This window comes from Heptranchias perlo, chromosome 6 (assembly GCF_035084215.1).
Source record: "Heptranchias perlo isolate sHepPer1 chromosome 6, sHepPer1.hap1, whole genome shotgun sequence".
Classification (NCBI taxonomy): domain Eukaryota; kingdom Metazoa; phylum Chordata; class Chondrichthyes; order Hexanchiformes; family Hexanchidae; genus Heptranchias; species Heptranchias perlo.
In genome coordinates, this window is record NC_090330.1 from 84,770,151 (window position 1) to 84,791,677 (window position 21,527).

At 42.6% G+C, this 21,527-nt stretch overlaps 1 protein-coding gene across 3 annotated transcripts in view; it reads left to right on the plus strand.

Annotated features, from left to right (window-relative positions):
• The window catches only part of abcc4 (ATP binding cassette subfamily C member 4 (PEL blood group)), a 376,726-nt gene that overhangs the window by 311,404 nt on the left and 43,795 nt on the right, over nucleotides 1-21,527 (plus strand). For all 3 annotated transcript variants that reach the window (XM_067986483.1, XM_067986484.1, XM_067986485.1), the window contains 2 exons: nucleotides 7,247-7,336; nucleotides 12,351-12,523. In XM_067986483.1, the coding sequence (XP_067842584.1) occupies nucleotides 7,247-7,336; nucleotides 12,351-12,523 (263 nt within the window). The remainder of the gene's footprint in view (nucleotides 1-7,246; nucleotides 7,337-12,350; nucleotides 12,524-21,527) is intronic.

Below are 21,527 nucleotides of genomic sequence, written 5' to 3' on the forward strand. Positions count from 1 at the left end.
TGGTGCACAGTTGATTTAAGGATTTTGGTCTTAGAAACCAATTTGAGGTGATTTCCGCATTTTGCAAATCTGATCCCATTTTTTTAAAATGCTGCTTTCGGGGATTAGTGCAGGAAACTCCACTGGATGAACTAAGACACCATACCTTACTATAATCACTAATTAGACAGGAATCATTTTTTTGTACTGGATATATTTGCATTGTCTGACCCATGTCTGAATGCTGTTTTGTCTAAAGTTACTTTTAATTTTCAATGTTGTGAGGATTATGAACGAGTTCATTTTGGCTGTTTAGGTTTCCTTGTGTCAGGGGTTGGCAGGTAAGGTTTCCCTTGCATATAAAGGAAGACTTGTGTTCAGTAAATCCTCTGGATAAGTTTAGTTTCACTTCTCCTCTTTGTGCCCCCCTCCTGGGAATTTGTATAGCTGTTTGTTAAATAGATTTCTTGTGCATGTATTGTCAAGAAATTGAGTTGTTACCTAGAAATTGCTATTAATGTCAAAATTTAAATTTGTATTTGTAAGATAATATAGGCATGTATTCACTGGCGTCAAGGTGTATCACAGTTAAATGGGAAATAATTACATATCACTATTATATGATTCATGAGAGAGTGGCAAGGACTTGCTTGTGACCATGCCTTAAATTTTGAAAACTTGGGTTGTTTCTGTGCTAATATAGGGCAAGTATATCAGTGCCATGCTGTAAAAACATCTATTGTTCTGGCTAAACCTTCCTTTAGTTAATCATTAAGTATTTAAAGGTCTGATTGGTTGATCTTTGCTTAACTAAATATTTCAGGGATAAACGAGCACAGATGGGGTGTGTCAGTTTGTAGTTTGATTTCAGTTCCAAGAAACTTGGTCTTGAGGTTTAATTATCTTAATAGACCTGCATTAATTCTTGTGTTGTAAAACACACAAACTATTTTGTCAAAAGTTTAAAGTACTCGTGTTAAATATACAATATTGAAACCCGAGCTGCGTAAAGAAGAACTTTCCCTAATGTTGTTAAATTTTTAAAAGGATGTAATATTTTGTATTGGAGAAGTATTCCATCCGATGGAAAGATAGCTTAAATGATTATTTGATAAATAATTTGAAAAAATCTTTTGGTAGTATGGTAACTATCTATATTCAGTAACTGATTGATTCAACTCAATCATTTGTATTTCACATGCTTGCACTTTTTATATGGTCAAGAGCATATGCATTTTAGATACTGTTCAACAGAAAACAGTCAGTCGATCTGCATCCTCTTAATAGTTGGGCTTGTTCAAATTATCTTTGAGAATTTGTCCTATTGTTTTAAAATATGTTTTTTTTTGCATGTCACATTATTAGTGTCTCAGAATAATCAGATATGGTTGAATGGCACTTCTACATAATGGTTGATATCAAAGCACTCACCCATCAGTGTGTACTTTAGTTGTTCTGACTATCCTAGTGATCCAATGTGTGGTATTCAGCTAGCAGAGAGTGTTTGTTAAAGGTCGTATGCGGAGTTAATTTCCTATGTCCATTGATACATGTGGGAAAGAAATGCCTATGTGGTTAAAACCTCTTAATGGCAATAATCCCTCAGTGAGCAAAATGTTTAAGTAGCATCATTAAGGATATCTCAGTTGCCTGTGGTGTGGACTGTAGATGTGCAAAAGCTAAAGTTCTCAACCCGTATTTAACTGAGTTTGTTTTAGATGAGGGGAATGTAAAAGACACCTTTTAGATTTAAACTGGATTTTGGAACTGGGTCTGTTATCATAAGGCAATAGCGGGGAGGGGTTTGAAATCTGCTGTATTACCCTTTATAGAAAAAAATGATTTGATTCAAAAGTAGACACACAGTGAACAAAACATTGAACTCAGTAGTAATGCTCTGATAGACCCCATTTAGAGTACTGCGTTCAGTTCGGGACACCACATCTCAGGAAGAATATATTGGCCTTGGAGGGGGTGCATCGCAAGTTCACCAGAATGATACCGGGGCTAAAGGAGTTAAATTATGAGGACAGGTTGCATAGACTAGGCTTGTATTCCCTCAAGTGTAGAAGATTAAGAGGTGATCTGATTGTGGTGTTTAAGATGATTAAAGGGGTTGATGGGGTAGATAGAGAGAAACTGTTTCCTCTGGTAAGGGAGTCCAGAACAAAGGGGCGTAACCTTAAAATTAGAGCTAGGCCATTAAGGGGTGATGTCAGGAAGCACTTCTTCACACAAACTGAAGTGGAAATCTGGAACATTCTCCCCCAAAAAGCTGTTGAGGCTAGATCAATTGAAAATGTCAAAACTGAGATTGGTGGATTTTTGTTAGATATGGGTATTAAGGGAAATGGAACCAAGGCGGGTAGATGGAATTAAGATACAGATCAGCCATGATCTAATTGAATGGCGGAACAGGCTCGAGGGCATGAATGGCCTTCATTGACTCCCAATCCTCCAGCGCCTCATTTAAAATTCTCTTTCTTGTATTAATTTCCTTCATGGCTTCGCCTCCTTATCTCTGTAACCTCCTCCAGTCCTGCATTCCCCTCCCCCTCCCCCTCCCCCTCCCTCTCCCCCAAACTGTTCTTTCCTCTGATTCTGGCTTCCTGTGCACGCCCTCCTCCCTTCAGTCACCAAGGCCCTACACTCTGGAAATCTCTCCCTAAACCCCTCGGCCTCTCCACCTCCCTTCCTTCCTTTTAGGCCCTCCTTAAAATCCACCTGTGACCAAACTTTTTGGTCACCTCTCTTAATCTTTACTTCATTGGATCAATGTTCATTTTTCCTTAGACACTCTGAATTGCCTTGGGATGCTCTTTTACAATAAAGGCACTATTGTAAATTGTTAGTGTGGGTACTTGAACTATATCAAGTTTTCTCAATAAAAAGACAATTACTATTTTTTGATCTACGATTTACGCTAGGAAGATATGTAGATCAGTTGATGAATATAAGGTGTAGGATGTGCTGAGTTTAAAGGAAGAGATGGTGGCTCACAGCATAGCCTTGAGAGAATTCTGTAGTCCCTCTCTTCCAATCACATAGCCAGAACTTTTAAGCACCAGAAAATTGTCTGGGTTTTTAACGTATCCCAACCCCTGCTGTTTTGCCTCTTTGGTTCTTTAAATCATTTCGAGAAGTCGGGCTATATTTCATCAGTAACACTTTATTTACAACAGCATTGTTGGATAACTGGAGTTATTTTGAGGGTAAAGCAGATTAGTGCACGAGAGTACAAAAATAAAACTGCAAATGTTGGAAATATGCATTGGATAAGTTAATACCTGTAAGGAGAAAAGACAAGTTATCATTTTGGGTGACAAAAGGTTACGTGCAAAATGTTAACTTGTCTTTTCTCTTTACAGATACAGAATGATCTGTGTATTTCCAGCATTTTTTCAAAAAGTCAATCAGTTTCGTCAGTTGGTTTTGTCCCTTCTTAAACCAGGCATTTGATAAGGTTCCACATAAGAGATTTTAGCTAAGATAGAAGCCCATGGAATCGAGGGAAAAGTACGGACTTGGTTAGGAAGTTGGCTGAGCAAAAGGCGACAGAGAGTAGGGATAATGGGAAGGTACTCACATTGGCAGGATGTGACGAGTGGAGTCCCGCAGGGATCTGTCTTGGAGCCTCAATTATTCACAATATTTATTAACGACTTAGATGAAGGCATAGAAAGTCTCATATCTAAGTTTGCCGATGACACAAAGATTGGTGGCATTGTAAGCAGTGTAGATGGAAACATAAAATTACAAAGGGATATTGATAGATTAGGTGAATGGGCAAAACTGTGGCAAATGGAATTCAATGTAGACAAATGTGAGGTCATCCACTTTGGATCAAAAAAGGATAGAACAGGGTACTTTCTAAATGGTAAAAAGTTAAAAACTGTGGATGTCCAAAGGGACTTAGGGGTTCAGGTACATAGATCATTGAAGTGTCATGAACAGGTGCAGAAAATAATCAAGAAGGCAAATCATTCTGGCCTTTCTATCTAGAGGGGGCAGAAGTTATGCTGCAGCTATACAAAACCCTGGTTAGACCGCACCTGGAGTACTGTGAGCAGTTCTGGGCACCGCACCTTCGGAAGGACATATTGGCCTTGGAGGGAGTGCAGCGTAGGTTTACTAGAATGATACCAGGACTTCAAGGGTTAAGTTATGAGGAGAGATTACACAAATTGGGGTTGTATTCTCTGGAGTTTCGAAGGTTATGGGGTGATCTGATCGAAGTTTATAAGATATTAAGGGGAACAGATAGGGTGGATAGAGAGAAACTATTTCCGCTGGTTGGGGATTTTAGGAGTAGGGGGCACAGTCTAAAAATTAGAGCCAGACCTTTCAGGAGCGAGATTAGAAAACATTTCTACACACAAAGGGTTGTAGAAGTTTGGAACTCTCTTCCGCAAACGGCAATTGATACTAGCTCAATTGCTAAATTTAAATCTGAGATAGATAGCTTTTTGGCAACCAAAGGTATTCAGGGATATGGGCCAAAGGCAGGTATATGGAGTTAGATCACAGATCAGCCATGATCTTATCAAATGGCGGAGCAGACACGAGGGGCTGAATGGCCTACTCCTGTTCCTAAGTTCCTATATGTTCCTATATGTTCATACGAAAATATTAGGGTATTTTCATATAGGGCCTACTCAACTCTGTTCCTAGTAATCATTTTCATTGTTTTACCATGTTACCAATGTAAGATTGATGGGTCAGTCGTTTACCAGGTTTACTTCATCACCTTTCTTGAAAATAGATTATCAAGTTGGCTTGTTTCCAGTCCAGTGAGATCTCACCTGTATTAGTTGATGTCCTTATGATGACTGTCAGCATTTTCTGGATTCTGTCCCTAATCTCACTTAGCACCCTCGGGTATATAACATCCATCTGTGGGGATTTTTCTTTAAGCCTGTCTAGGACATCCATGCAAGTGATATGCTTAAGGGATCTCATTTCTTTCAAAGCCCTCTTGCTGTTATAACACTAAGAATGTCTTACTGTTACATTTGTATTCTGCAGCTATATTTATTTGTAATTCCTTCTTTGCCTCTCTGCCTGACTTTTTGTTTACATTTTTTGGAGGTTTCTGTATTTTTTTCTGTGGCTCCCATTAAAATTCTGTACATGTTCTGTAGATATTGTTTTTCTTGCTTATTTTTCTTTGTATTATCTTATTAATCCATTTATAGACACATGTCTTCATTTGTGCTTCCTAATCTAATATGTACAGAGAACTGCATGATTTGAGGTTTTTGTTTTGTTGTGGCTTCACCTTCTGTGGACATTCTTGTTATGTTTGTAGATTTTCACTATTAGAGTGCAATAGCATTTCCATTCACCCCACAACTTCAGAAGAGGTAATATCTGGAACTAGGCAACATTTGGTAATGATGGAAAATATAGTTTTGCCCTGTAGCGAGATGTACTATATGATGACGGGAGGAACAGCGATATCTCTCTTGGCCTTTCTAGGCTCGTGTTTAAGTTGCAATCAACTGTTTTAGACACATATTCTAAATCATGTACCTACGTAGTTAGGCAGGACTTTCTGCAGTTTTCCTGCTCACTTCTGCCCCCCATTGCAATTCCCAGTGTCACTTCCACCAGAAGTAAATACGGGCGGGTGATATTAACTGTGAGAATAATGACAGGGTGATGTCATTATTGCCTCAGCTATGCTGGGCACTACTTATGCCAGCATTTTAGAGGCGTCCAGCATACTAAAGGAAGTGATTATAGAACCAAAGGACTATGATAAATGCAATGCATCAGTATCAGCAGTGGATTGGCAGTTCAGCATCTGCAGAATTTCCCAATTCATTGGAGCCTGCAAACTTAGTAATTAATGTGAGGCTGCCTGGGCTTTTATAGAGGTGGCTGTCTCCTGCAGCAGCAGCTGAGCTTCCAAGTGCAGGTGAGAATCCCACTGGAACCCCCTCCTCCCCCAAAATATCTACCTAAGGCTGAGCCTGAAAACTTTGCCAGTGTCGGTGACAGCTGGGTAGGCGCATAGTCTGTCCTGCCACAATTGCGTTGCAGATCAGGCCGGGAAGGAAACTCCCTGCTGCTGTATCTATGCACAGATCTTGGAGCAATGTTTTCCTCCATTTACTAATTTTAAAGAAAACAGAAACACAAATAGAAAACAAGAGACACTACTCCTTGCTCAAATCTTTTGCTTTAAAATTAATCAACAAGTGAACTTATACCCCTTAAACCCTTGCTTATCTGCGGAACTGATGTCAGAGTTTTGAATGACTTAAAATGGCACAGAAAGTGGCAGTAATGTGTGCTAATTGTCCAGTTTTATTGTATTGGTAATGCGTAAATAGTTAACAGATTTCGTGCAATTATTTTAATAGTCCTAAATATAACTTCAGTGTGTGTCTTAGAGACAGTAAAATTATTTTATCTTTAACTACCCTTATCTACTCAAAATAGCACAACATACTTATCTGGTATTACTGATCTATAAAACATGCATTACTCCAATATGAGTGCCACGTACACTGAAGCTGCTCTTGATAAAATGGTTAAGGATTTTTTTTTATTGTATTGGAGTACAATACCTGGTAATTACTTTGCAATAAGCTAACAAATCCCACGATGGAAAGTAAAAAGCCCATAGTTATGACCTGCCTTGTTTATTGTCTGAACATTAGTTCATTTAATTTAACTATACAGTGGTTTATGGTGCTTTTAAAATGGAGTTTTTAACGTATATATTTGTATTCTATTATGGCCCATAAACAAAACTTTTGACATTCATCTGAAATTGGAGAGTCACAGCTACAGATGAGGTTTCCTCTGTGCTGGTGTAATGATGTGTCTTAATTCTTAAGAGAGCACTGACCACTGTAATAAAAACAGAAAACACTGGAAACACTCAGCAGGTCAAGCAGCATCTGTGGAGAGAGAAACAGAGTTAACGTTTCAGGTCGATGACCTAGTCGACTGACTTCTGTACCTGTTTTCCCATTTCTCACACCGTTCATTCTTGTAACATTTTACTGAAACTTAATACTGAATCAGTAGTTTTGTGCTGGAGCTGTTGCCCACAGAAAATTTGATTATCCAAATTAATTTTACTAGAGAACCTTATAGCGAGCAGAGAAAAGACCCCTCTTATTCCATTGCCCTTGTGTCTAATCAAACTTAAGTCCAAGAGATGAAAGCGCAATGTGAAAATCTTACCCACCTATTATAAAATATTAGTAGATATTACAAAAATCTAAACAGTTACTATTTTTTTTGCTATCAGGACCCTGTTTTATTTACTGGTACCATGAGGAAGAACCTGGATCCCTTTGATGAGCATACTGATGAAGCACTGTGGAATGCATTGGAAGAGGTAGGAGCTGAATTGGAAAACCATAATACACTTTACAGTCAGAAGAGTTTGCTCAAGCTTGTTTTTATAGTTTATAGTTTGCTTTTAAATGCACTTGGCTGCTGAATGTTTGCAGTATGCAAGTTATTAAATATGCTACCAGTACATTTTGTGGAGAAAGCTAGAAAGTTTAACCTAGCAATTCGACCAGGGCATTAAACGCAGGAAACTCACGCTCATTACGAATCGGAAGTGCGTCGCCTGCCATATTGATACAGGCATATGCAGATAAGTGGCCTGACTCCTGTTTGAGGCCTCCTGCACATCATCAAGCTGAACACAGCTGGCCTGGCACCGATTGCGTTCAGAAAAACCAGGACTGCAAGCTGCCTAATAGATGGTCCTTAAAAGGGCTGCTGCAGGCCATCACCACGATGGTAAGTTTTTTTTAAAAACAATACTTACCTGACTGTGGAGTCAGGAGATGCAGGAGTGCTCCTCTCCACTCCATATTCAAACCACCGCCCTCCCCAATTACCGAATCCATTTTTCTCTCTGTCTCCCTCTTTCTTTCTGTCTCCCTCCTTTTTTCTCTCTCTCATTCTATATCGATGTCTCTCTCTTTCTCTCTCTCCCTGTCACTTCCAAAGGCAGAGAATAGTATGGCAACAGGGCAATACGTACAGGCTGAAACTATTTGGCTAAATTTACAAGCAATAATGCGTCGGAGTAGAAAGACACAATGGGCTCGATTTTGCAATGGGAGGGGAGGGGTGGTGAAGGTGCACGTGGCAAACCCGCATGATCCAAACTTACCGCTTCCGACGCGATCGCATGTTGATTGCTGATGATTAACGTCCTCTCCGGGTTTCGTGCCCGGCAGCCAGCCTGATTGACAGGGTGGCTGCCGTCAGGAGCTGCAACGCGAGGTGGGGGAGCGAGAGAGAGAAAGAGCGAGACATCATCCGGCGCTGGAATGGAAGACCGGGAGGGGGGGAGAGGGGAAGATCGGGGGGGAGAGGTAAAATCGGGAGGACGTTGGGGGGGGTGAAGAGTGGGATATCGGGGGGGTGAAGAGTGGGACATCGGGGGGGAGTGAAGAGTGGGACATCGGGGGGGGGTGGAGAGTGGGACATCGGGGGGGAGTGAAGAGTGGGACATCGGGGGGAGTGAAGAGTGGGACATCGGGGGGAGTGAAGAGTGGGACATCGGGGGGAGTGAAGAGTGGGACATCGGGGGGGGGTGAAGAGTGGGACATCGGGGGGGGTGAAGAGTGGGACATCGGGGGGGGTGAAGAGTGGGACATCGGGGGGGTGAAGAGTGGGACATCGGGGGGGGGGTGAAGAGTGGGACATCGGGGGGAGTGAAGAGTGGGACATCGGGGGGGGGGGTGAAGAGTGGGACATCGGGGGGGGGGTGAAGAGTGGGACATCGGGGGGGGTGAAGAGTGGGACATCGGGGGGGGTGAAGAGTGGGACATCGGGGGGGGTGAAGAGTGGGACATCGGGGGGGGTGAAGAGTGGGACATCGGGGGGGGGTGAAGAGTGGGACATCGGGGGGGGTGAAGAGTGGGACATCGGGGGGATGAAGAGTGGGACATCGGGGGGGGGTGAAGAGTGGGACATCGGGGGGGGGTAAAGAGTGGGACATCGGGGGGGTGAAGAGTGGGACATCGGGGGGGTGAAGAGTGGGACATCGGGGGGGGTGAAGAGTGGGACATCGGGGGGGGGTAAAGAGTGGGACATCGGGGGGGGTGAAGAGTGGGACATCGGGGGGGTGAAGAGTGGGACATCGGAGCAGGGTGCAAAGGTATGTTCATTTTGTGTTTTCACTTCCTTCTATGGTTTTTTATTTTATTTATTTAGTTTCTTTTTCCCTGATCCGGCCCAAGCGGTGGGCAAGCCACTCAGGTAAGTTAAAAATCGTTACAATTACTTTATCTGTCACAGATAAAGTACCTGAAGTACCTCAATGGGGTACATTTGGCTCTTTAACTGTCATCCCGCCGGCTTTAATTGCCAGCAGGACTTCTGTTTTCGGGTCGCCCGCGCGCACACAGTTGAGTCCCTGCAAAACCCGGAAGTTGGCGGGTTAGAGCCGACTTCCGAACCCAAACGGGATTTCCACAATTTTCGGAGCCCCTCCCCGCCCCCAACGCACCTGTGATTGCCCCCTAAAATCACCCCCAATATATTACTAAATTAGTCTTTCTGAAAAGCACTCATTAGTAGCACAATTTCGGAAATCTGAAATCCTTGCAGTTCTTTTCAGTAGTTCTGAGTGTAAATTTGTGAATGTTACATGGGAGATGATCCTCATGGAGTCCCTCTTAGCTGCCTTACGTGTAAAAGTAGAATAAAGCAGGAAACTTGAAAGTGTATCATCTTTAAATGAAAAAGCAGACCTTTTAAAGATTGTCCTTAGGAAAACAAACATCATAGCAAAAAACCATGAGTTAATTGTTGAAGAAACAAATATCCAAGTGATAATCACACCTTCAGAACAAATGACCCTTAACCCTGCCCCCCCCCACAATGATTTTGAAATTACTTTCTACTTCTGTCCCATCATTCAAGGAGGCAATGCAAGTAACAGCTCCATGCAGAACAAAGTGAGTTCTTTGGCTGTGAGTCAGACAAATAATTATCATGCAACTGCAAAAGGAATTTCTTAAAATGAACTGGGCTTTTTTTTTTCTTTTTAATTTGGCTTTAGCTTGATTATCTAAAATCTTATCAAATAAAGACATAGAGCTCAACATTGTCTAAAGTACATCTAATCCTATTGGCACTCACTATTTAAAGAAAAATCTATATATGCAATAAAAAGTTGGAAATAATCAAAAATATCCTAATTGGTTAATGTTTCAAAAAGCGATACTGGTGTTGATGCTGTAAATATCCATTTTTGACTCCAGTCATAACAGGATTCCTTTTGGTGTCCTGCTCACTGGAGTATAAAATATAGATTTTATTGATGCAGGGAAAGATAAAATTAGTATCAAAAACATAGCCATGTGTGTTTCAACATATATATTCTTATAAGAGCAGACAAAATATTTCTCTAGTCTATGGGCTCAAAGTGTGGAAGAGATTGTTTGCACCACAACTTCACTCTAAGTGAATTGCATGCCCTTTTGCTCATTCTCACAAAAGCTTTTTGTGGCTTTGTGTATGAATAGCAGTTAACAGTTCCTCAACACCTTTTCAGTTTTTTGGCAAATAATTGAAGAATGTTCTGGCTCCATCACACAGAAGGCTAATGTCTTCCAATTTGATTTCTTAAGACACAAATTGAATTATTAATCTCAACGTGCATTTTTACCCAACAAAAGTAAATTTGCTAGTGCAACATGGTACAACATTGCCCTTTCATCTCTCTAGTCCCAGGTTTAAATTCCGTCTGGGTAGACAAAATAAAGGGATTTTAACAGCTGTCAAACCTCAAAGTAAAGCAAATCATCATTCTCTACATATTTTGTTCTGAAGTGAACTCAATACTCAATGTAAATACTACACATCAGTGTTGAACTGATATAGATCTTCCCCAGCTCTGGGTTTTAGTATCTACGTAGTATAAAGGTGATTGAATTCTCCTAGCAAGGAGCCCCACTCAAAGGGAGCGCAGGTCAGGCAATTGGAGCCACAGTTTGTAGCCCTAGTTCTTACTATACTCATGTAGAAGTGCAGAACCATGAGTCTCAATTTTTACCCCCCGAAGGGCAAGTAGGGTCGGGCGAGGGGTTAAAATCCCAAAACTCAAGATCCCGCTCCCAAGCTGCCACATTCCTGGCTGTCATAATATTAATGGAAGTGATTCAGACCCTGGACGAGGCTCCTGCTAAAAGCCGGCGGAGGTCTACTTAAGATTCAGAAGTCACAGCCCGATGATGTCATCGGCACTGCAAAGTAAATTTAACGTCCACCCAGGGGGGAGTCCCTCCCTGTCTGTTGCCTGGCAGCAGCAGCATAGCGGGAGGAGACAACTGGCCAAAAGTAGCCCAAGTAAGTTTTAAAATTTTGCCTATTTTTGAGCTCCTTGTGGGCCGGGAGGAGCAGAGTGCTCCCCAAGGCCCCTCAAGGAGCCCTTGGGCTTCCCCAGTCCTGGCCTCCCCCAACCTTAGGGGATTTCCTCATCAAGAGCCCGCCCTGATGGCTTTCTCCCACACTGGCCTTTATCAGGGAAGTAAGTGGATGAAAAAATGGTCTCTAGAGGATCCGATGCATGTTGGGCCATTCCCACTGCCAGCCTGGACCTACTGCCATGGTTTACCTGGCAGTTCTAGGAAGCAATGGGAACAGGAGCAGTCGAGAGGTAAATAGACTGGGAACCCAGGCCTTCACCCATCTGGCATTTGCATGCGGTGGATGGAGTTGGAGCAGTCAGCAGTGGGGGCTAGATGAGGAAAATTGAGGTTGGGACAGTGAGTCAGTAGTAGGCCTCACTGCCCAATTTTGCCACCTTTTCCCAACGCTATCCTGCATGATTTTAGGTGGGATAGCAGAGGAAAATCCATCCCCGGTTGTCATACTTCAAAATGTCCAAAACTACAAAAAAATTGCAAGCCAGTCATTTTCTGCTGGTTTTTCTGACTTTGAATACCTCCCCTTTTCCCAAGGAAAGGAATAATGCAAACCTTGGACTTTGTGAACATTGGCTGAAGAAGTGTACTGGAGTCACTTCTAATCCAATTCACTGAACCACAGTACATAGTATAAAACTGCTCCCATATTTAGTCTTAATTTTTTTTTACTGCGATAGAAGTAGATTGTGATTTCTTTTTTAAAATAGGGGGTTATTTATGAAATAACTGAGCTCTGAATTGCCTGTGGTCCCTGTAACTAATCTTCAGGTATATGATGAAAATGAAAAATAATAATTCCACTTCCCTCATCTTTAACGAGCAGATGTAACAGAATCAGATGGTTTTGAAGAGGCCAAAAGTGGACTCTGCACTGCAAGTATTCTTTGATCTTCTTTAAATTGGTGTAAAGTATTAATACTATAATGTTACGTTGTACTATTCACTTCATAGGTACAGCTAAAGGAGGTGGTCAATGAATTGCCTAGTAAGATGATGACAGAACTAGCTGAAGCCGGTTCTAATTTCAGTGTTGGACAAAGGCAACTAGTGTGTCTCGCCAGAGCAATTCTTAGAAAAAGTAAAATACTTATCATCGATGAAGCAACAGCAAATGTGGATCCTAGGTAATGACTTGTACTTCAAATGCAATGATCTCCTATAAGCGATCATACACTGAGGTTATAACAGTACTGTAAATGCTGCTATGAGAGCTTGTATCGACAGTGATATCTTCAAAGCAGACTTTATGTGATGACATTTAACTTTTTTGATCACCATAGAGGCACATATTTAAAAGTACTGTATTGTAATTTAAGTTGGATTACGCTAATAGATATTTTGATTTTATCATTCGTGAAACTCTGCACACTGAATAGACAAAGCTGCCACATTTTTTTTAATCTACTATTATTTAAGCTTCTCTAGCAGTACAGTGTATTTTAACCTAAGAGTGGATTAGTAGCCTATTTTTTTTTTAAAAAGTAGATGCTCAAATAAATCCTATAAGACTCTCCTAGTGCCATTCAGCACAACAATGGAAATTTATAGAGTCCGTAACTGTCCATCAGGATTTCATGTAGTATTTCCTTGAATTCTTGTAACATTCTAGGTGTGTAAACAATACTAAAGCTTAACAAGTTACTATGAACAGTAGAGTGATTAAATGATTAATTGTAACCGCTTCACATAATGAAATCATAGGAATTTGAGAAAGTCAGCGATGGGAAAATTCCATTTGGCCCATGAAATTTATTCTAACTTTACTTTTAACTCATTTGCACCAGCTGGCAGTGAGCATCACAAATGTGTTTTCTTTAGTACAACATTGGATTTGAATAGATACGATGTAAACTAGTTCCTCACTACAGCACATTGATATACTGTGCGTTGCTTATGGTTTTAGATGAAAGGACCATATAAAAATCCTATAAAAAATTTTGTAGGACTTCCAAAGAGATCTTTCAAGAGAGGGTGTAATCTGTTTATTTAATTTCGGCATGTTTTCCCATCATCTCTTGCAGGCATTGATTCTGAGGGTTGGTTCCAAGAGCTGCAGGCACCAAGTACATTGTTTAAGCAGTCATTATTCATTGTCTATGCCTTGACTATGAGTCTGAGCAGGCTATACGACCAGGAGCATTACTGCCGGGCCTGGTTCCATCTTTATCTGATGAGCATACACAAGCATTTCCAGTAGGGATCACTACATAGCAACTAAAGTCAGGAATTAATTTCCCTTCCCTAGCCCACAGGTGGCGTCCCTACCATCATCCTGGCTGAGATCAGTTCACTCAATGCAGGCCAGGAATCAAGGGCTCGATGTTACCAGGGCTGCGGGTTTGCGGCGGGGGGGGCCACGCGCCCGGCGAAATCAGTCTGCCCCCCACGCGATCTCAGCCTAATTGGATCCACTTACCTGGTCTTCCGGGTTCCCCACTGCTGATCTGTGCGTCGGGCGGACTGCGCATGCGCAGTAAGCTCTGTCAGCTGGAGGAGCTCTATTTAAAGGGGCAGTCCACCACTGACAGATGCTGCAACAAATAGAAAAAATGACAGCATGGAGCAGCCCATGGGGAAGGCTGCTCCCAGGTTTAATGATGCCTCACTCCAGGTATCATTAGATGCGGTGAGGAGGAGAGGGAGGACAGAGATCTTCCCCCCCGGCGGGCGGGAGGAAGCAGCCTGCCTCTGCCACTAGGAAGGCCTGGCTCGAGGTGGCAGAGGAGGTCACCTGCACCACCAACATATCGCCCACCTGCATACAGTGCAGGAGGTGCTGCAATGACCTCAGTAGGTCAGCCAAAGTGAGTACACTTACTCATTCCCCTACACTCCATCTGCCACATCACCGCCCCCACCCCACATCTCCTTCTGCACTGCCAACACTACTCTATCACATCACTCCTCACACCCATTCAAAGCTCATCCTCATCTTACCTGCACTTACTCACCTCGCCAGTACTCATCCCGCCACTTCCACTCAACCCAATCCTCATACAATCTCATGGCTCTATCTCATACTCACCCTCTCATGCATCTCATTCACGGTCAGCCTCACCCAACCTGCCACTACCTGTGCTGCAGCCACAGGGCATGCATCACATATGTGTAGTAGGAAGCGTAAGGCAAACGTGTCGTGAGCATGAAGGGGATGCACGAGGGTGTTTGAGGGTTTGTCATGGTTTTTACTTATATTTAATTTCTGACCAACTCACATTACATATTATATTGGCACCATTACTGCCACGTCTTTGCAAATCTTGTCTGGTTTGTGCAATAATGCCCTTTCCTGAGGATCACAATGAAGACTCACAACTGATGACACCCATTGTGTCACTGCAGAGTGGGTGTAGGTGTATTTGCAGGGCTCTTTTGTGCAGACGACTGAGAGACGTCGGCGATGTCCCCGGTGGCACCCTGGAAGGATGCGGAGGAGAAGTTGTTGAGGGCAGTGGTGACTTTGAGAGCGACAGGTGGTGCTCGGGCCAACCGGGAGCAGCTCGGCATGAAGGAGGCTGCAGATGTCCACGACAACATGTCGAGTGACTCTGAGCCTCCATGTGCACTGCTGCTCAGAGAGGTCCAGGAAGCTGAGCCTCGGTCTGTGGACCCTGTGGCGAGGGTAGTGCCCTCTGCGACGCATCTCTCTCTGCGGTTGCCCTCCCTCCTGCTGTGCAGGTGGATGTGTCACAGCACTCTGTTGTGGAGCTCCACGTGACAGAGGTGGACGGCGAGGCTGGTGATGCTGTTCGCCCTCCGAGGAGGTCATGACTGCAGCTACGGCGGCCCCCATCCCGAAGATGTACATCTGAGGGGGTCCGCAAGGTAGGTACATGTCTCTGGACCCCGAGGTAAGTGTGCAAGTTGGTGACTTTTCTTGTCAGGAGGAGGGTGGTGGAGGCCAAACTTTGTCCCAAGTGACAGAGTGGCCTCCTGCAATGAGTGAGGGTCTCTCCCCCTCCCCCCCCACCTGTCAAATGGACCTTTGCAGCTGCCACAGGCTGACAGCTGCAACACATCCATTTCAACTGGGAGTGTTTCCCCTAGTATTTTTTTTTATTCGTTCACGGGATGTGGGCGTCGCTGGCGAGGCCAGCATTTATTGCCCATCCCTAATTGCCCTCGAGAAGGTGGTGGTGAGCCGAAGTATGGAAACAGTCCCAGTTGTCTCTAAAATCCCACCCCTCCTGACATACTCCCTTAATCAGGTCTGTTAATGACCTGAAATACCTAAGTAAATATTGTCAAGTGGCACCCCGCTGGCTTTAATTGCCTGCGGGAGTCCCACATGCGGGGGCTGCGCGCGCATGTCGGCGCGTCTGTGGGGAACCCGGAAGTGGGCGGGTTGGAGCCGGGCTCCCGACCTGCTCCGGGATTCCCCGATTTTCAGAGCCCCCCCTGCCAGGAACGCACCCGATAGCAGGTGCTAAAATAGAGCCCCAAACCTGGGAAATTTTAGTCTTTATGGCTCAGTTAAATGTTTTCTTTATTAACACATCTATTGGGTAGCCTGAATATTTTTGATAGAAGATAAAAGTTTATTAAAGGGTTCAAATTAGATCATGAAATGTAGGATTGAAGCCTGTAAATTAGATAGATCACATGAGACCAAAGATTTTGTTTGGGGTTTAATTCCCTCATGGTTAATTGTCATTTCATACAATGTACAAACAGTTGAAATTTGAGATAAAATTAAATAACTGCTCAGCTGAAGTTTGACATTATGCAGCCTGAAAGCAATCCCCAGGGACCTCTTCTAATCTTGGTATTTATAAATGTCCTAGATTCACAGTCTTAATGCAAGGTAATTAAATTTGAAGATGACACTGGGCCAGTGGGCAGAAATATGGATTCAGATAAGCCAACCAAGAATTTATAAAGAGACCTCACCAGGATTTGCACATGGGCTAATTAGTGGCAAATGAAGTTCAATACAGACAAATGCAACATCCTGCATATTGGAAGTGAAGATGGGAGGCACACATGCTCCTTGAGCGGGATAAAACTTTGCAAGGGGAAGTTGAAAGAAACCTAGTTAATTTACCATATCCGAACATTGTGCGGTATCAATAAACAAAGCAATCAGGATGCTAGGTTATACTGTTAGCAGAGAGTCAGAAAGGATGGCTTACTTTTTTCCAACATTGAGCTGCAGGAAATTTTGGCTCACTTGCATCATGATGTTAGACAAACAATTGTAGGATGTAGCAACAGCCTTTGGGTCAGTGGAGGAGGCAGAAAGCTGGAGCTGGGTGTGGTCCATATATAAGTGGAAGCTGACCCAATGCTTCCAGATTATGTTACTGTGACAAAATGGAGTGTGTTGCATATGGTGTATTTTTGTTCTGTCTTCATTACAGCATTTTGTTGGTTTAAAGAAACTTCTCTTAAATAATCCAGTTTGAGAGATGCACATTTCATTATACTCATGTATCCACTCCCAAAGACAAACCGACTAGGATGAGGCAAATTAGCTTTGACTTCTTAATACGTATTCATGGAAAAACCATTTAGATTGATCTTACGAGAAGCACTTCATGGCAACTGCTTGTTTTATCCTGCACAGGGTTAATCAAGTCAAATAGGGTTTGCAGCAAAGTGACAAATGGATTGTCTAACATCCATTAGATGGAATTTGCTGACTGTCCAGAGGGTAGACCCTGTGTATGCAGAAAATCTCTCTGTTTCTAATTATGCACGTGATTGGCAGCTTTACTTGATTTTAAAAGATATATATTTGATTTCCTTCTTCCTGGTTGAACTCCGAAGGTGATGGAGACCTACGGACCAATTTTACAAAATCGTGCTTCTGGTGGGCGAGGCTCCCCATGGGGAGTGCACATTTGTCACATTGGTCCTTATATCTCGGACAGCCTTACAACAATGCTTCTGAGGCCATTGAGCTAGGGAGGCTGGAGATGAGTCCATTGAAAACCCACATATAAATTAAATAAGGACACTATCCCAAATCTATAAAATTACTGAGAGAACTAATGAAGTGTCTCGACATTTAATAGCTTTGTATCAAGGAGGCATACCTAAGTTCAATAAACTTCTCTATCTATCTATTGTAAATTCTTATGTTATTCTTAATAAACCTGTTCTGTAGTTTATAGCCTATGCCATAGTCTGATAGTGTTGAGTCCAAGTGGCCAGACTTGAGCATATCTGGTGCACAAGTTTAGCCTTCCATAACTAGATCTGGCTGGACCACATCAAGTCCTATCAAGGCATCACTTTCCTCTGCCAAAACTATCCTCTACTCCGGGATCATCCTGGAGAGCAAAATAACCCACCAACTTTTTTTCTCCACTACCAATCTTAAATACCTCTCTCCAGCCTCACCTCTAACAAGCTAGAGGCCAGCAAGGCAGTCAGGTTTCTGCCCATTCCACACCACTGAAACAGTTGTAACCAAATCATGAACAACATTCTCTGTGACTGTGACCTTGGTGCATTATCCCTCCTTGACCCCTCTGCAGCCTTTGACATGGTTGTTGACCACACTATCCTCCTCCAGCGCCTCTTCTCTGTTGTCCAGCTTGGTTCTACTCTTGCCTATTCAATTGCAGCTGGAGTTTATCTACCATCGGCTTTTCTTCCTACCTTTACACTGTCACCTTAGGATCTTCCCAAGGGTGTCACCATGGATCCATCCTTGGTCCCCTTCTCTTCCTTGCTTGTATGCTATGTCTTGGCAACATCATCTGAAAACTTGGGATCAGCATCCACAATGATGACACCTCGCTCTCCGTTCCCTCCCCCCATTGTAGCATCCAATTGTTTCTTAAATGATAAAAGGGTTTTTACTTCCATTACTCTATCTGGAAGTCTATGGTGGGGCAAAGGGTGATGCACAAGAGGAATGCAGAATTCTGGAGAGATTTTTGTTGGGATGGAAGAGGTTAGAGAGTTATAAAGTGTTGATGGCATGAAAGGATTTAAACACGAGGATGAGAATTTTATAATGGAGGCTTTAGGTGACCGGGAGCCAATGTAGGTCAGTGAGGACCGGGGTGATGTTAAGAAAGGGGAAGAAAGTTGAGGGGCGATTTTTAGAGAAAAAAATATACTTATGAGAATCTGATTTGAGATTTTTATTTTTTTTTTAAATGTCAATTTTATTGTGCATAGACAATAGACAGTTGGTTCGCCATACCTACTAGGCTAATCCAGTGATTGTCACTGACTGGTAATGTCTGATAGTGCCTCAGCAGTAAACAATAGTGACTGTGACATCAGACTGAGTGTTGCTCTTGTAGCACAATAGGTCAAGAAATTACAATACCACTCAGATGCTAATTTAATTGCTGCTAGTAATAAAATCGCCATTTTTACAAAAAAATTGAAATCATATTCTTGTGAGTATGTTACAGGGTCCATTTTGCGTGTGCGAACCCTTGCTTGATGATGGTATGGATTGGAGAATCAGGGCCAAGGTCAGCACATCTAATTCATGGGTGCTCAGAAAATTGGGAACATCGTCCTGCGCACTTGATTTCCTGATCAGAGTTTGGAGTCTAGCCTCACAAAATGTATCCTTATATTTCTCTAGAAAATAGGGGAATACTTGGAATAAAAAGTATTCTCCATAACCGTGCTTTCCTTTTAAAGCACTTGAAAACATAGCAACCTAGTAACTCATTGTTAGGTACCTATCATTCTACACATTGCACAGGCCAAAGTCATTATGTTGCACAACACGAGGTGAGATTAGCAGGAATCGGTGGTTGATGATGCAGTTGTATGCACTGTACACAGTGACTAATTCTTCACCTACTACTGAAACTGTAATATCCTGTTAATCACATGATGATACGTCACAAAATGTTGCAATACCCTTCACAAATTAGTTGATCTCGTGAATGATATCCAGTACAAGATCACAAGATAGTTTTGGGTGAAGAATGCTCATTTGTTCTCATTCTCCCAGATTACCAACCTGATCATACTTCCATTACAGCATCATGTGTTTCTGGAATGAGTCCAATGTCCTGGTCTCAACTACTCTTCCTGGCAACCAATTGCAGCTGTTGATCATCTTGTGTGTAAAGAAATAAACCTTGGTGTCTGTCCTGAACATATGCCCCTTTGTTCTGCTGCAGTGAATCATTTTTAAAAATTTATTCTCAGGCGATACTGACAAGACCACATTTATTGCCCATCCCCCATTGCCCTGAGCTGGTGGTAGTGATAGTGGGCTTCACTTTGAACTGCTGCAGTCCTTGTGGTGATGCCACTCACATAATGATGGTAGATAAGGTATTCCAGTGACATGAAGTCAGGATGGTGTGTGACTTGGAGGTGAACTTTGTGTCTCATCATCCTCAACCCTCCATAAATTTCAGCTCATTCAAATTGTCCATATCCTATCCTGCACCAAGTCCCGCTCACCCATCTTCCCTGTTCCTGCTAACCTACATTGGCTCTAAGTCCCCTAATTTAAAATTCTCATCCTCGTGTTTAATCCTTCCATGGCCATGCCCTTCCCCATCCTCCAAGTATGATTCTGGTCTCTTGTGCATCCCCTCTTTTGCCCCACCACTGGCAGTCATGACTTCAGTCACCTTGGCCCTAAGCTCTGAAATTCCTCCCTAAACCTCTCCACCTCTCCACTTCCCTCTCCTTTGAGACCACCCTTAAAACCCACCTCTTTGGCCAAGCTTTTGGTCACCCGCCTTAACATCTTCTCCTCTGGCTGAGCATCTATTTTTGTCTGATTACGCTCTGTGAAGCGTATTGGGATGTTTACGTTAACAGCGCTATTAAAATGCAAGTTGCTATGATAAGCTACCTGAACACCAGAATCAGTTTATAGCCTTTAATTTGCTGCATTTGTTATTTTATGCACAAGACCGGTGAGCTTTTTGATAACATTATTTCAGATTAATTAGAAAATAAGTTTGTAGACAATTACAGGGCAATTTCAGCTATAGCATATGTTGTGAAACCCTGCCTTCTCTCTTTAAACCTGCCTGTTTGTCCTATTAAAATGTAATACTTTTGTATATTGGTTCATTCTACAGAAAGTTGTAAGAAAAGTGTCGTAAAGCAGAGCGCTGAAATGAAGGACTTGTTTACATGGTATCTGCTGACATCTCTTATATCAAGGATATGTACGATAGACCCTTGCAGGCCACAGAAAAAGAATTGCAATACAAAATACCAAGTTCAATAAATATACATAGAAATGTTCCCCTACTCCAAGCTAAATTACAGACTTTAATTAAAACTAATTTTGTGTAATTCTTCCTCCTCCTCAAGCTAAATTGCAAACTGTTTCAAGTTGGCATTACTGTTTGAATTTACTGCTCCAGTTCAGGAACAGACTCTAAAAGTACGGCCGAGAGTTTCCTGAGAGCGGCTCCTGCTCAGTCTCCATATTTACACACTCAAATGGAGCTTCCGCTGCACTTCTGGCAAAGTTACGGTGATGGTGGAGCAGGTGCAGCCCCAAGGAAATTCCTGACCCAAGTCATGGACTCAATAGCCAGAACATGCTGGGCTCATAGCCCTCAGGCAATAGTTTATACTGCTGTGGAAAAAATATGTGTAGTACCCTCTGGAAATCCCAGTTCAGTGCAAGAACTTTTTTGTGCATGTCCTGGCCAGTCCTAGCTTAGCTGAAACAAACCGTTTAAAGTTTTATTACCTTAATCGTGTCTATATGCATCACACCTTGTTTTTTATCTGCCACGCTAAAACCATCGTGCCACATTTTTCTGTCCACATCTACAGGGTCACACAAAGATCATAATCACCTCAAATCTCTCACTGATTGAAACTAATAAATCATACCTACCTTACTGAACAGTCCTAAAAATAAAATTTGCAACACAACAAATGTACAAAAATTACACAATTCTGAGAAAGTAAATGTTAAACTTACCCATAAAGTTACCAATTTAATCTTGGGAATTATGTCAGCAGTTTTCTCCTCACAGGCCTCTTTGGGACCTTGGATTTGAGTTCCATGGCAAAAGCTTCCAGCTTTTCTTGGCCCTTCCCTCAGTGTTAGTTTTCAAGTGTCCACTTTAACCGCGAATGCTCCCAGGCCCAGACTGTGCCTGACTTGAACACTTTCCTGCTCCCAGGCCCAAACTCACCTGTTCCAGGGCCTGGTTAAAT